Source organism: Ptychodera flava, chromosome 13 (assembly GCF_041260155.1).
Source record: "Ptychodera flava strain L36383 chromosome 13, AS_Pfla_20210202, whole genome shotgun sequence".
NCBI classification, from domain to species: Eukaryota; Metazoa; Hemichordata; class Enteropneusta; family Ptychoderidae; genus Ptychodera; species Ptychodera flava.
The window spans coordinates 141,480-155,104 of NC_091940.1; the positions used below are offsets into that span (position 1 = coordinate 141,480).

The following is a 13,625-nucleotide window of genomic DNA, read 5'->3' on the forward strand; positions in this document are numbered from 1 at the left end:
CCTACAGATGAAGTCCGGGGGGACTTATAGATTGGGTCATGTCCGTCCGTCCGTGCATCCATCCGTGCGTCTGTCTGTCTGTTCACGCAGATATCTCATACATGCCCTGGTAGATTTCTTTCAAACTTTGCACAAGGATAGTATCCTACCCCATACAGATGCACATTTATTTGTTTCACAATGTGATCAAATTTGGCTGTGTTAGAGGACTTTTTAGTTTACACCTCCATAGACTCCCATGTATAAGGCATTTCTCCATAGACTCCTATGTATAAGGCCAAGAAAAATAAAAATTGAGTTTCTCAAAACTCGCATTTGTGAATTCATTCAGAATTAAGTACAACACAACTCTGAAATTGCCGAGCCATTCCCTCTATATTTGGAAGTTCCTTTTTTAAACTTTAATGTTTATTTAGTATTCTGTATTTTCGCTGGTCTTTATTTCGCTGGTATTGCAGTCAATGACAAAGAAGACGTAAAATGTCGTTTGCAGACATGACATGCTAATCGAAATTGAGGGAAAGCTGTGTAAAGCCTGCCTATGGTTAATTTCTGCCAGAGCAGAGGTAAATTTCGATTGGATTTGAACATGTATTCCATTTACAACTGTCGAGTTATTGTACTCAAATGGGAATTACAGTAAATCATTGCATTTTTAACAATAGCACATACGTGTAACCTCTCCGAACGGTGCGGAATAAATGTGAGACCGTATTTAGTATCAATTCTTTCGCCCCTTGACCATCATCTGCTCGACATCTATGCCACGAACAAGAAACAACTTACAACTGCGTAGACATGAGTTTTTCATAACAACTACTCATCAACTAATCACTCTGTTTTATTGTGTAGCGTTCATCTACCGCATAACGCAACTTCGGAGCATCATGAAAAAAGGAAAAGACGAAAAATACAAGATCTGGGTTTTCGTAATAAATTTTATTTCCTATGCGAGCTGTTGTTTCTTTGTGTTTTTTAATCCTATGCCTGTGTAAAAAGGACGCAAGGGTTAAACAGTAATAAAGTAATCGGGCAATAATATATGCATGCAGTGTAATAAAACAGATTGTTGCCAAACTGAAAGCTCGCAGACACATGAATGAACAGTGTTTCTGGTCATTTTGTCAGCAATATCACTACTGTACATACCTCTTTCTGTATCGATATTCAAAATACTTCAGAAGGAAAGAATGTGATTTTATGTATTAGCAGTTACTTTGTGGCTTCAGGCAAGACCATTCGATAATAATTTTCCCGTGGACATCCACAGAGAACAACGCATGGTGAACTCGATATCGATAATGCAATGAGTTTACAGATAAAGTATGGCATAAACCTTTGCCTCAGATCGCCTCCGCACCACCGCTAGATCGCCTCCGTATCGTTTCCGATATCGCTGTCGCCTCATTTGTTTATTTTCTCTATCGTTTCATTACCGCCTCTGTATCAGCCTTGCATCGCTGCCGCATCGTATCAGCCTTACATCACCGCTTCATCGTATCAAGTCAATTTCATCGTCCCAATTGGCCACGGCATATTCACTCAAAAATGCAACAGCAAAGATGCCGTCTTCGGAAAGTTTGCCGCCTGACATTGCCGATGTTTTTGAGAGAAAAGGTATACAAAATGAAAGATCAAATACATGTGTCCTACATTGTCCATTCATGAAATGTTGCTTCAACACAAAAAATTGGACCAAAGTTGGAACATATTGCGATGATAATTCGCTACTTTTGCAAATTGCTTTTATTTGACATGAAGTTTGTATACCGTTTTATTTGTAAACATGTTTGTAACAATTAAGATAGCACTCTGCCAGGGACAGACATTAACGGTTGCAAGTGAAAGTCGCGTTCGGGCAACTGCAACTGAAACACCAGTACCGGTTGCCCGATGAGACAAGTGTCAAAAAATGACATGGGACAACTTTTCTGCTGACTAGAAACCAAGAAATGTGCGCTACTGTATGCGGATGACCATTTTATATGACTGAAATTAGTATTTTTATGTGTAAATACATGTACGTCCGTGAAAGCTCACAAGAAAAACCTGGCAGTACAAAGTAAGGAGAATTGCTAAAATAGTAACCGCAGTGTATCATATACTAGGTTAACACATACGGTGATGCCGCCATGAATTCTCCTAACACTTTACACAAGCAGTGACCTTTGAACCCGATTGACGTAAATAAATTATGACATAGAAGGAAGTCCATGACCTTTAGTCACAACACATTGATAATAGTCTGATAACGGGAACTTCCACGTGTTTCAATAATTGCTACGCAATTCATACTATATAGAGTTACACTGCGCAACCAATTATCTATCAAAAATAAAATTTATTTTACGCAAACTATCGCACCGTGCGAATACGGTATAAATCTGAGTAGGCCTACATATGTCACGCTGCGCCCATCACTCTAAATCACGTACTGTACCCACATTGTCCGAGACATTCAAAGTCATGATTATTAACGGATCATTTACCTTCAACTAGATGAAATCTTGTCTATATTCTCAATTTTCGCTGACTTTTGACGAAATGACATCGATTTTTCATGCTCATATCCGATGTCTTTGAGTTCCGTGCAGCCAAGCAGACATTGAGTTGATCGACATGGCCGCGACCTCGTGTCGACCCCTGTGCTCTGATTTTTTTTCAGAACTTTGGACAAAACCATTGCTTCTATTACATCTTACAAAAATGTGCTGTTCCATGTCTCCGCATTTGTAAATATCGTTGTTGAGATAAGTACATGACACAGCAGCAGTGTTCGCGCTAGGATTTTTTTCAAATTAGCCACGGTCTGCAGTGGCGTGGCTAATTCATGCAAAAAAACATTAGCCACAGCAAAAATTGATTAGCCACGCAAATATTTTACTAAAAACACAAAGATGTGCAACTGATGTGACTCTGTTTTTCAAAGTGAACAATGTTGGACGTCATGGAACATTTCTAAACACACTTCATGAGCAAATCATTTTTTAGTCATAAACTTTCTTGTCCCCGGCAAAAAGACAAAAAAATAGTGTCAATGACACTGTCCTCCCATTTTACAGAGATACTAAGTACTAGTACACACATGACATTGCATTCTCACAGGTCCATTGCAAGTCCAAATTAATCTTATACCCAAGCAATATGAAATGCTCCATCTCATAATGACTTTGACACATCTGACAGAAAACAACCCTAGGATCAAGACTATCATGTTTTACAGCAATCAAACAAATACTCTAGGAAAAAATGATTTTTTGACAAAAAATGGGAAAAATTGCCCAAAAAATACAAATATGAAAATTTCACCACAGTTTGAACAAATCTGACAAAGGCCAACCCTAGGATCATACATACAAGTTTTCAAGGCAAAAGGATTAGTGCTTTCAGAAAAGAAGATTTTTGGACAAAAAACGGGAAAATCGCCCAAAAAACACAACTTTCAAAATTTCACCAAAATTTGAAGACATGTAACTTAATTAAGTCACTATAAAGAGCCTGCATACCAAGTTTCAACCAAATCTGGCCAGTGGGTTTTAGCAATTTGCAGGATTTTTCCTTTTTTGGCCCTCATTTGCATCTTTTTGACTTTGACATGTTCATTTCAACAAATTCACATCTCCACCCCTGGGTGCACCTGTCTACCAAATTCTAAGATGCTAGGTGCTGCGGTTTAGGTTCTAATGTGGACGGACATACCTCTGCACATACTAACTAACATACATACATACAGACAGACAGACATGCATACATGCATACATTTATTTTTACAGCTTTTAACCTCCAACAGCCGACCAACTTGTCAATATCAGCTTGTTCAACTTGATACTACTGCTTATAATAATATAAACGAGAGTTAATTACATTCTAATTAAAGTATACAAGACTTGCTTATCAAGGTGGTTTTACACCTTAAAAAACAGCATATCTGTAAGGTTATAAAGAATCTTCAACTGGTTATCTTTATCAGTATTTTCATCCTATTAACTAAGCACATTTTAACTTTCAAATTAACATTGCAAGTAAGTTCTGTTGACTAAGTTGAGGCTGTAGGTACTAAGAGAAAGCACACTGAAGAGACAAATGTTTGCAACTTAAGAAGTTCAAGGTCATCAAAAGCATTATAAGGAATCATGTTACACTTTTACTGCACTGTTTACACAAATTGCATAATTGCTATAAATAGCCCATGAGGAATCTTACAGCCCAGCTTTACCATAAAAACCCTATCACTTTGACCACTCTATTTTTTTCCTCAAAAAGTAATTTTATTTTATCCTTACCAAGTCAACCGTAAATGGAAATTGGAACTTTCTCTATCTCTATTTATTTGACCAACCTATCATGACAAGCTATTATGAGCAATTTCTTTTAGATAACATACAGAGCACAATATATGACGGTTCAGAATATGTCAAAGTTGGGATTCAGGAAAATTGCCTTTACATGTTTTAATCCTCCAAGATGGTAAGCATTTCACTATGAACTGTCAAAAAAGTTGAACTTTCTAATAATTCTACATCAAAATTATTTTGGCTTTTTTGATTTCCTAATTAGTTCAATCATTTAAAATTATATTAATTATTTTTTCTGGGTGAATTGATAGGGTTTATACAGTACAAGAGTTACAAACAATGTATGTCAAATTCAGTTAAAACATCAATTACCGTCTAACATTGCATCATTCCTATAAATAGCACCTCAGCCTGGAACAGTAAAATCACAATCTGCTCATTCACACAGGCAGTACTTGACTTTGAATGAATGACCTACTACATTTCACCTATGTACCAAATTTGAAAGCATGACAAAAAGTGCAACAAAATTTGCAAATTTCAGCATGAGTTCACAGAGTCGTCTTCAGGTCACTCCTAAGAACCTGCACACCCAATTAGAAAGTAATGGCATACACAGTTTCAACGAAGATTTTTTTAACCAAAAATGGAAAAAATTGCCCAAAAATAAAAATTTGCAAATTTTGCCATAATTTTGATGAATTCTATTTTGAGTTATCACAAGGCACCTGCTAGCCAAATTTTAAAATGAACAGACCATTGCTTTCAGAGGAAACAATTTTTTACTGAAATGGCAAAAAAAAAGAAAAAAAATTCATTAAAAATAGAAAGCAGCCAATATTGACACCAAATCTATATGTTTGAATGAGTAGGGCCTAAGGTACCTAAAAACCAAATATGACAATGATCAGAAGAGTAGTTCCTGAGTTACTGATTTTTGACCATTTTCGCCCTTTTTTCTACCTCATTTGCATATACATGAGACTAAAAAGTTCATTTTAACAACGGCACATCTATGTCATATATGGCATCACTACACTAAAATCAGCTTTATACGTGCAGCAGTTTTGGAGTTTTTGCGTTGGACGGACAGACATCCATACATCCATACATACATACATACATACATACATACAGATAGACATCTCACATACAGACTTTTTTCAACCATATAACCTCCCAATTGCCATATATGTATGGCAAATGGGAGGTAAAAATTGCTAGCCCAGCCAGTTTCCACTGGCTTGCCTGTGACTTGTGGTTACACTACCTGCTCTCCAGCTGCAAAATGTGAGGGAAACATTTAAATTTACGAAACTTGTGTACCAAACACTATAGCAAAATACCACAGACTTTTTACTCCCTGTCTTTGAAGATACGAATCAGTCATATTTTTAGCGTAGAGCATGACCGTTTACACATGATATAACATTGCAGTACCTGATCTGATCACAATACTATGCTTTTGTGCTTTCCTACAACTACGGGAGCTCCATGTGAATTTCTCTGTGAATACAATAACCCATATGCATTGGAAGCATTCTGCTCATTGATACCCATGTAATAATTGTGGAAATAAATGAAATTACAACAACAGCAACAACAACAAAGCACACACAAAGTAGCATGTCATGCGATCGAAGTGTCCGATGCGACGATGGTGGTTGACTCCCACATGCATGCATGTGTTGTATTCAAAAGCATGGACCGTCATGATGAATGCGCTATTTGTTGAAAGGGGTTAGGAAATATCACGAACATTCACAAACCCATTACGTTTGATAAGATTACCTTACTGATGACAGAAAGCAATAGAGGATAAGCAAGCAATGGAGAATGGAAGTTTAAGTGATGGAATTGCAAGTAAAACCAAACTTATTTGTGGTATTTTTAATCCTCGGTCCCTCTTCCCTCAAGAGTCCTTTTTTGATGTGCCGCCATAGCTGTATGCCAGTCCGGTTGTCTCAACGTCACGATGCATGCGATGGACGATTATTTTCTTTCTTGACAAGAGTGATTTCATCACAGCACGATCCAAATGAATGACCCTTTTATTTGAGGCATTTCACTCATGACTACAACAAATTTCATTGCTATATTGTTTATTTTTATCTTTGAAAGGTCTGTGTTTTTTGTTGCTGCTAGCCCTAATCACAGTGCATGCATGATGTATTGTAGACTCACCTCAGTTGAATTTGTACAGAGCTTGACGTCAAATCGTATGGTTTGTTTGTCTTTTTTCCGAGATTAAATTCAAGCTGCAATTTCCTAGAATTGCATATGTTCTTTAAAATCGAACTTGGATGAGGAATTTCATGTCAGTTACATAGGCTCGGAAACGTCCGTCCGTCTCGCTGTTCATTTTGCTGCGCAGGCAATGCGTTTCTACATGTCGTTTGCCCCTGATCAACTTTGCTACTCTCCTCAGCTGTCTCCTACACTTCATACGCTAGCCCATTGGGCTAGTAGAGGTACCAAAAGTTACTTGCCCGGCGGTGAAAACTGCTAGCCCGTGAGTTTGGGGTAGTGAATTTGTTCACCCCTTTAAAATATATACATTTATATTCTGGAGAATGGAGTATTCGGGTTGCTTCCAGCACCCGGAAGTAATAGTGCAGAGGCGATCGTAGTTGAGTGATTGATCCGATGATGTGTCCAAACAATTTTGGGGCAAAAAATTCAATTCGCAAGCGAGCGTGGCTAATGACTTTCAAAAATTTTTCGCAAAATGAGAGTTTTATTCGCATTTTGCGAGTGTGGCGAGGCCTGCTCAGCTGGTGATAGAGGTCATGGCAAAAGGTCTTTTAAATTAGCAGTGAGCATGGTGAGTGATTATGCATGGTTGCAACGTCAAAAGATCGCGATTTTTGCAATCGCGAATATTGCAAAAATAAATCATTCGCGTATCGTTCTTTTTATTGTTCGACGGGATGCAAGTTTAAAATGAAAGGACACACTTTTATGGGCGGGAATGAGGCGATGCACTAGTGAAACGATACGGAAACGATACAGAAACGATGCGGAAACGATACGAAACAACTGAGTGAGCGATGTTGGATTGGGGGTTGGGCGATGCGGAAACGATACGGAAACGATAATGAGGTTAAAAAAGCGAAGCTTTGAGCGATACTTTATCTGTAGCTGGGCGGTTTAGGAGCAACAACATATAATCAATCGATCTTTTCTCCAAATGTTTGCACTATAAAACATTGACTGGGCAAAACGTTGCTACATTTTATGATAGTAGACGAAAGGAATTGGAGCGTCAAGAACATGACAAAAACGCGATGTAATAGAAGTATTGTATGTACATTACGAAGGGCACTTTTGACCTTCTTTCCATTGTGAGATGAGCTGCAAGGGTCGTGTTTTGGACACGTTTTGGACGCGTCTCAGATGCCATCAAAAACCAGCAGAGTCTGAACGCAAGTTTTGCTGTATACTGTACATTTCCGTACATTTAAAAAGAGTACGAAGGAAATAATGCAAGAAATGCTTCCAGGTACCCAACTTAGCCTAGATCGCTAGGTGAAAACTTGTGACCGTGATTGTAAACTCAGAGGGTGGGGCAAAAGCAAACCTTGACAAAAGGTTTGCGCGGCAACCAACTTGGGGTCATTAACACCTCATCAATTGCCGCAATACCGCACGTTCTTTTGTTGTACTTGTCGCAACTGCTGCGGCAACTATTGTTCACTTACCACAGTTACCGCAAAGGACAAAGAAAATCAACAACTAACAAAAGAGGTGTTACCGCGAAGTTACCGCACCAGCAGTTACCGCAACTGCGCAGCAAAAGCTACAAGTTATGTGATTCTGGTTCTGTATTACTGCCCAAAAAACCTCAAAATTTGGAGTTAAACCAAAAAGTTTACATAACTTAAACAACCCTTGTGAGAAGAGCTCTATAGATTTTAAGTTTATAGATTCTGAAGCCATTTACGTAATTTATTTCTGCCACATCTATTAGATGTACAAGTGGAGTTACAAGTGATTTTAACCACAAAATATCAGTTCTTGAGGGAACAAGTGGATGACAAATGATATTTACACAGTAAATAGATATTAAAACATTTGACATTTACACATTTCATTATTAAATTTCACTTCTTACAGTCAAACGTGTATTTTTAGGAAAAACCTACATCCTTGTAACACTGATGGTCTTCAAAATCTTACGTCAAGTGAATGCTTCTCTAAAATTCTGATGACTATATTCAAACCTTAGGACATCATGAAAGCTAACATCTCCTCCATTTCGCATCTTCTCAAGTTCACAAACCATATGTTTAAACAGCAGATGGTCTTTTTCAATGTCCACTTCAAGTCTTCCTTTTAACAACCTAAGAACAAATTTTGCTCTGTGAACGGGCATCACACCCTGCATAAAAAGGTAAACAACAGATATGTAAGAATGTTAAAAACACAACAGCGGTGATTGCAAATGATGTTATTTTTTCTCTCATTAATATGCATAAAGAAATATCTGTCCGCATTTTCCACATTAATAACAAACATGAAACCTGATAGTGTTTCCATGCATACAAAAAGTCACACTACTTCATATGAATGTATTGGCTCAGACTACAAGTTGAAACAACAGCTGTACATACACATCAGCAAAATTTGTTCAAATTTTAGGCAGCCTTGTCCGATGTTGCTAGCATGCAGCTGTATTTAGTAACAAACCTGACATTGCAATGAACCCTTTTGTATTGTTAAAGCTTGACTGATTTAGAGGTTGATCATGAAGAAGAAGAGTGCATTATATTCACACAATGGGGCACAAAAAATGCAGTTATGTTAAATTTGCATGATGCTAAAATACTGAATTTCTGGCAGTGCAAATGAGCAAATACATGTACATGATTGAAGAAAATGACCTATACATATTTTCTGTTCTTTATCTATTGTTTAGTTTATTATATTTTTGAAAATTTTCCTTCAGACAATTATTCATATTGTTACAGCCTATTCATCCTTTGCTGTAACAAGTCATCGTCAATGACATAGTCCCCACTTGTTTGATGACTTTGGAAACCATTGACGCCAATGTTGTTTGAGTGATATATTGGTCAACACCTGTCCAGAAAACAGTGGAGAAAACGTTGTATTGATGTGTATGAATGGACAGTTAACAGTTACCTTTTCTTGATTTTCATGAACAACAGACAACCTTGACTGTAATGCTTAACAACATGCAACCAATGTTTACATTTTGCTCATACACCAGATACACAGGGGTAAGCCTACTTCACGTGCCACATGCCATATGCTGCATGCCATGCGCCGCATGCTGTGAGGCGCGAGCCCAGAGCCAAAGTTCATGATGTACGACAGCATGTTATGCTAGAAATAGGTGCAGTTACACTCCAATTTAATTCATTGATTTATTTTCATGGATAAATCAACATTCGGGTATCAGCACCGCCTTCTAAATGCATGAACCGGTGATCAGCGAATGTGTGTTTACGAATTCTACATCAAGGGGCATATGCAGAAAGGGACTCAAGAGAAATTATGGGGAGAGAGGGGCAGTATTTTTCAAAATCACACAGCGTAAAATTGTAACATTAAAATATGATCAATCAAAATTTTGTACATTACTTTGTAGACCATATGGTAAGGTTGCTATATTTCAAATATCTAGGTCTTAAGCCATGATAATATTAAGATTTTTAGCCCATATTTGGTGTTTATATAAATACCAAAAAGAGCTTATATGGTGAGTCGGTGGCGTCTGTATGTCTGTATATTTGTGGGTATGTATGTGCGGATGTATGTCCGTCACACGCAAAGGCTCCCATGCCGCCAAAGCTACAATCTCAGTATTTGGTGTACAGGTAGATGCAGGGGTTGAGATGTGAATTTGTTCAAATGAACATGTCAGTGTCAAAAATGTGCAAATGAGGTAAGAGGAAGGGAAATCTTGCAAATGTGCAGGAGTGATGGCATATGCAAATGGCTTAAACAGGATACTCCACTGACCTGTACTCATTTCCTGTCATTATTTATGAACTGTTACATATTAACAGACGTGCTCAAACTAAGGGACAGACCATTAGATCTTGAGAGGGGGTGGTCACAATGAAATTGTGAACACTTTTTTACAATTGTAAATTTCTAAAAAAAGTTTTTCCAAATGAGAAAAGCTGTGCTTTTTTTTTTTACTGAGTAAATTTACAGATTTATAATTTTTTTATTTGACGCTGTCTGAGGATACAATGTACATCCATATCACTAGCGCAAATAAGATTGCGTGCTGTAACTACAACATACATATGGCTAAGTGATTTATATTGCTGATAGATTTCGCGAAATGTTGCAGATCAACTTTTGACAAGCTGAGAAGCTGTTTGCAAAAAATGTGGTGAAATTTCAATATTTGTGTTTTTGATCAAAACATCTATTTCTCTGTGGCAGTATGTCTAACTTCTGTCATTCTTGTTTTTCTGGTTTAAATACTTCTTGTTGTTTTTCTGGTTGTACTGTGCAGAAATCATTGTCATAACATCAACGTAGAATTTTCCTGCACTGAACAGATAGAAGCAACATTTATTGTTGATCTTTGGTACTGGTATGTAGCAATTCTGATCAAATGTGAGCGACACCGTATAATTGCGGTATTTTTACAATAATATTTTTGAGAATTTATGACGTTTGACCTGCCCTATCCCCCTCTGCAACTAAGCTGTGGCTTATTCTATGTAAGAGTCAAAGACAGCTGCTGTCTATCGAACTGTGACTGGTATAGGACACCAGCCTTCGACCCTCAAATCATCCTGTACCTCACTAATATACACATCTATAAATTAGAGTCTAGCTAACAGAGGTGGAGGTCTCAAGTTTACTGGACGGAAATTATTATGTTAACTAAGATTTCTGCTAAAATATCAAGCGACCAGGATGACATTTGACCTAGCCAATATGGCTATAGGTCTGATGTTTGCTGGACTGCCATCATGGGAGGAAAGTGTACAGCAAAATATCAAGTAACCAGGATGACCTTTGACCTGAATATAACTTATTTGCCAGTATATTAGTGCAACAGCCTTCCTGTTTGGTAGGATGAGGCGTCACATTATGAATTAGTAAATATTTGTCAAATAAAATATTATTGATGTTGACTATAGCACGTACAGGGACGGCATAACAATTGGGGAGAGTCACTTTTCTCAGCATCATTTTGAAAAATTCGCCCTCCCTCCATATAATTTTTTCAGTCCCTTACCGGCCAGCACATGTTAACAATTGAATTTGTGAACATACATATTGCAGGTCACTACTTTATGCACATACAAGGCGTCTATTAAATGTGATTTAACAGTGAAGATGAATTGACAAAGTGAATTAGAGTGAAAATGCACCTATTTCTAGCTTAACATACTAATCGTGCATCATGAACATTGGCTCACGGTGCGTGGCACGTGGCACGTGAATTAGGCTTACCCAATACACAGAGAGATTTCAACATACAAACATTAACTCAGAAACATACACGGAAAAGTAAACATTGTTTTCTTCCAGTGCAACTGGCGCATCCACTTTTGGAATAACTTATAAAAACAATATGTCACAAGAGGATGGCACTGAGATCAACGTAAGAATTGGTAAACTTGACTATTCCTTTCAAATCCTGACCTGACTCGGAATCTTCAACTGAGATGCAGTGCATTATAAAATATGTGCCCTAACTGGCAGATTCGTTTTTCACTTACATTTGCTTGGAATCTTTTTTATTTCTGAAAATTTTCAAGATCCCCCATCAGGATATCAAATGGTCCACCCTTTGGTATCAACAATGTTTATTTAAAGAGATACAATGACAGGAAGTGTAGGAGCTATTTACAACCCTGATACTTTCAAACATTTAAAAAACTTTGGAATATTTGTTGGAAACCAAACCTGCTAAATCACCTTCAGCTGTGCTTTCTAATGATTCTTTTACCACATTTTAACACCAAATACAGTTTACCATATGAAATGCTCACAAAATCACCACATTATGTATTCTTAGTTCCTGTAGGTATAAAATTGCCAAAAATCAGAAAATCTTTAAAAAAATATTTATTAATTTTGTTCATATCAACACAACCTGAAAAAGTTATGGAATCAATACTGTGGACTATTTCTGTAAGTTTTTTCCATCAAAATATTAAGAAGCATCATAAAATAGGAAATATGACATTTCTCTGAAAATTTAAAACAAGCAACCTGGCAGCTGATAGAGCTCCTTTGTGTTATGTAAAGAATAACTTTTTGCGACATGTGTTGATGAAGGAGGAAATCTTTGACAGCCTACTTCCAGTCAGCCAGACCACAATGGCAAATATAACTGCAAAAATATGTAATTGAAGAAGATATAATTGGAACATATTAACTTAAGATCATACATAGGAAAATTTCTATTCAATTTCAAAGTTATTGAAAGGATTGTGTGAAACAAATTTTTTGACCAAAATAGCAAAAATTGCCTCAAAAATACAAAATTGCAGTATATCATACTAAGATAAACCCTACAAACCTGTATACCAACCATCAAAGATATTAAATGAGCAGGTTTTGAGAAATACATTTTTTGATCAAAAGTGACAAAAATTGCCAAAAAAAAAAACAAAATTGCAAATTTCATAAGAATTTGAATGCATCACATTTTGAGAACCTGTATACCAAATACCAAAGGCATCAGATGAGTAGTTTTTGGAGAAAAAAAATTTTGACCAAAAATTTGGAAAGTTGCCCAAACATTACAAATAATGAAAATTCACTACAATTTTTACAAACTTGACTGAGGTCATCCCCAGGAACATGGATACCAACTTTCAAAGCAATCGGACAAGCTGTTTCAGAAAAAAAGATTTTTTTACTAAAATCTGAAAAAGATTTCCCAAAAATAACACAGTTGTACACACCTAATTTAGAATACCTAAAGGAAGCTACATTCCAAGTTTCAACTAAATCTGACCAACGGTCACTGAGTTTTAGCAGTTTGCAGGATTTTTCCTTTTGTTACCTCCTTTGCATATTTTTGACACTGACATGTTCATTTGAACAAATTCACATCTCCATCCCTGGATGCACCTGTACACCAAATACTAAGCTGGTAGCTGCTGCGGTTTAGGAGTCTTTGATCTGGAGGGACTAACAGACATACATACATACATACATACACACATACATACATACAGTTACACACAGACGACATGTAAATCAGATGCAAATGAAATGATTCACCTTATATGATAAGCTCTCTTTGGTATACCAAATGAGAGCTGAAAAATAAACAAGCGACGGCGACCTAGTGGCTGATATAGCTCCGCTGTGTTTATG

At 37.0% G+C, this 13,625-nt stretch overlaps 1 protein-coding gene across 2 annotated transcripts in view; it reads right to left on the reverse strand.

The window, feature by feature from the left end:
- Positions 1-13,625, reverse strand: part of LOC139148629 (sodium leak channel NALCN-like) — a 548,532-nt gene that overhangs the window by 27,968 nt on the left and 506,939 nt on the right. For both annotated transcript variants that reach the window (XM_070720114.1, XM_070720115.1), the window contains exon 35: positions 8,519-8,676. In XM_070720114.1, coding sequence (XP_070576215.1) covers positions 8,519-8,676 — 158 coding nt within the window. The remainder of the gene's footprint in view (positions 1-8,518; positions 8,677-13,625) is intronic.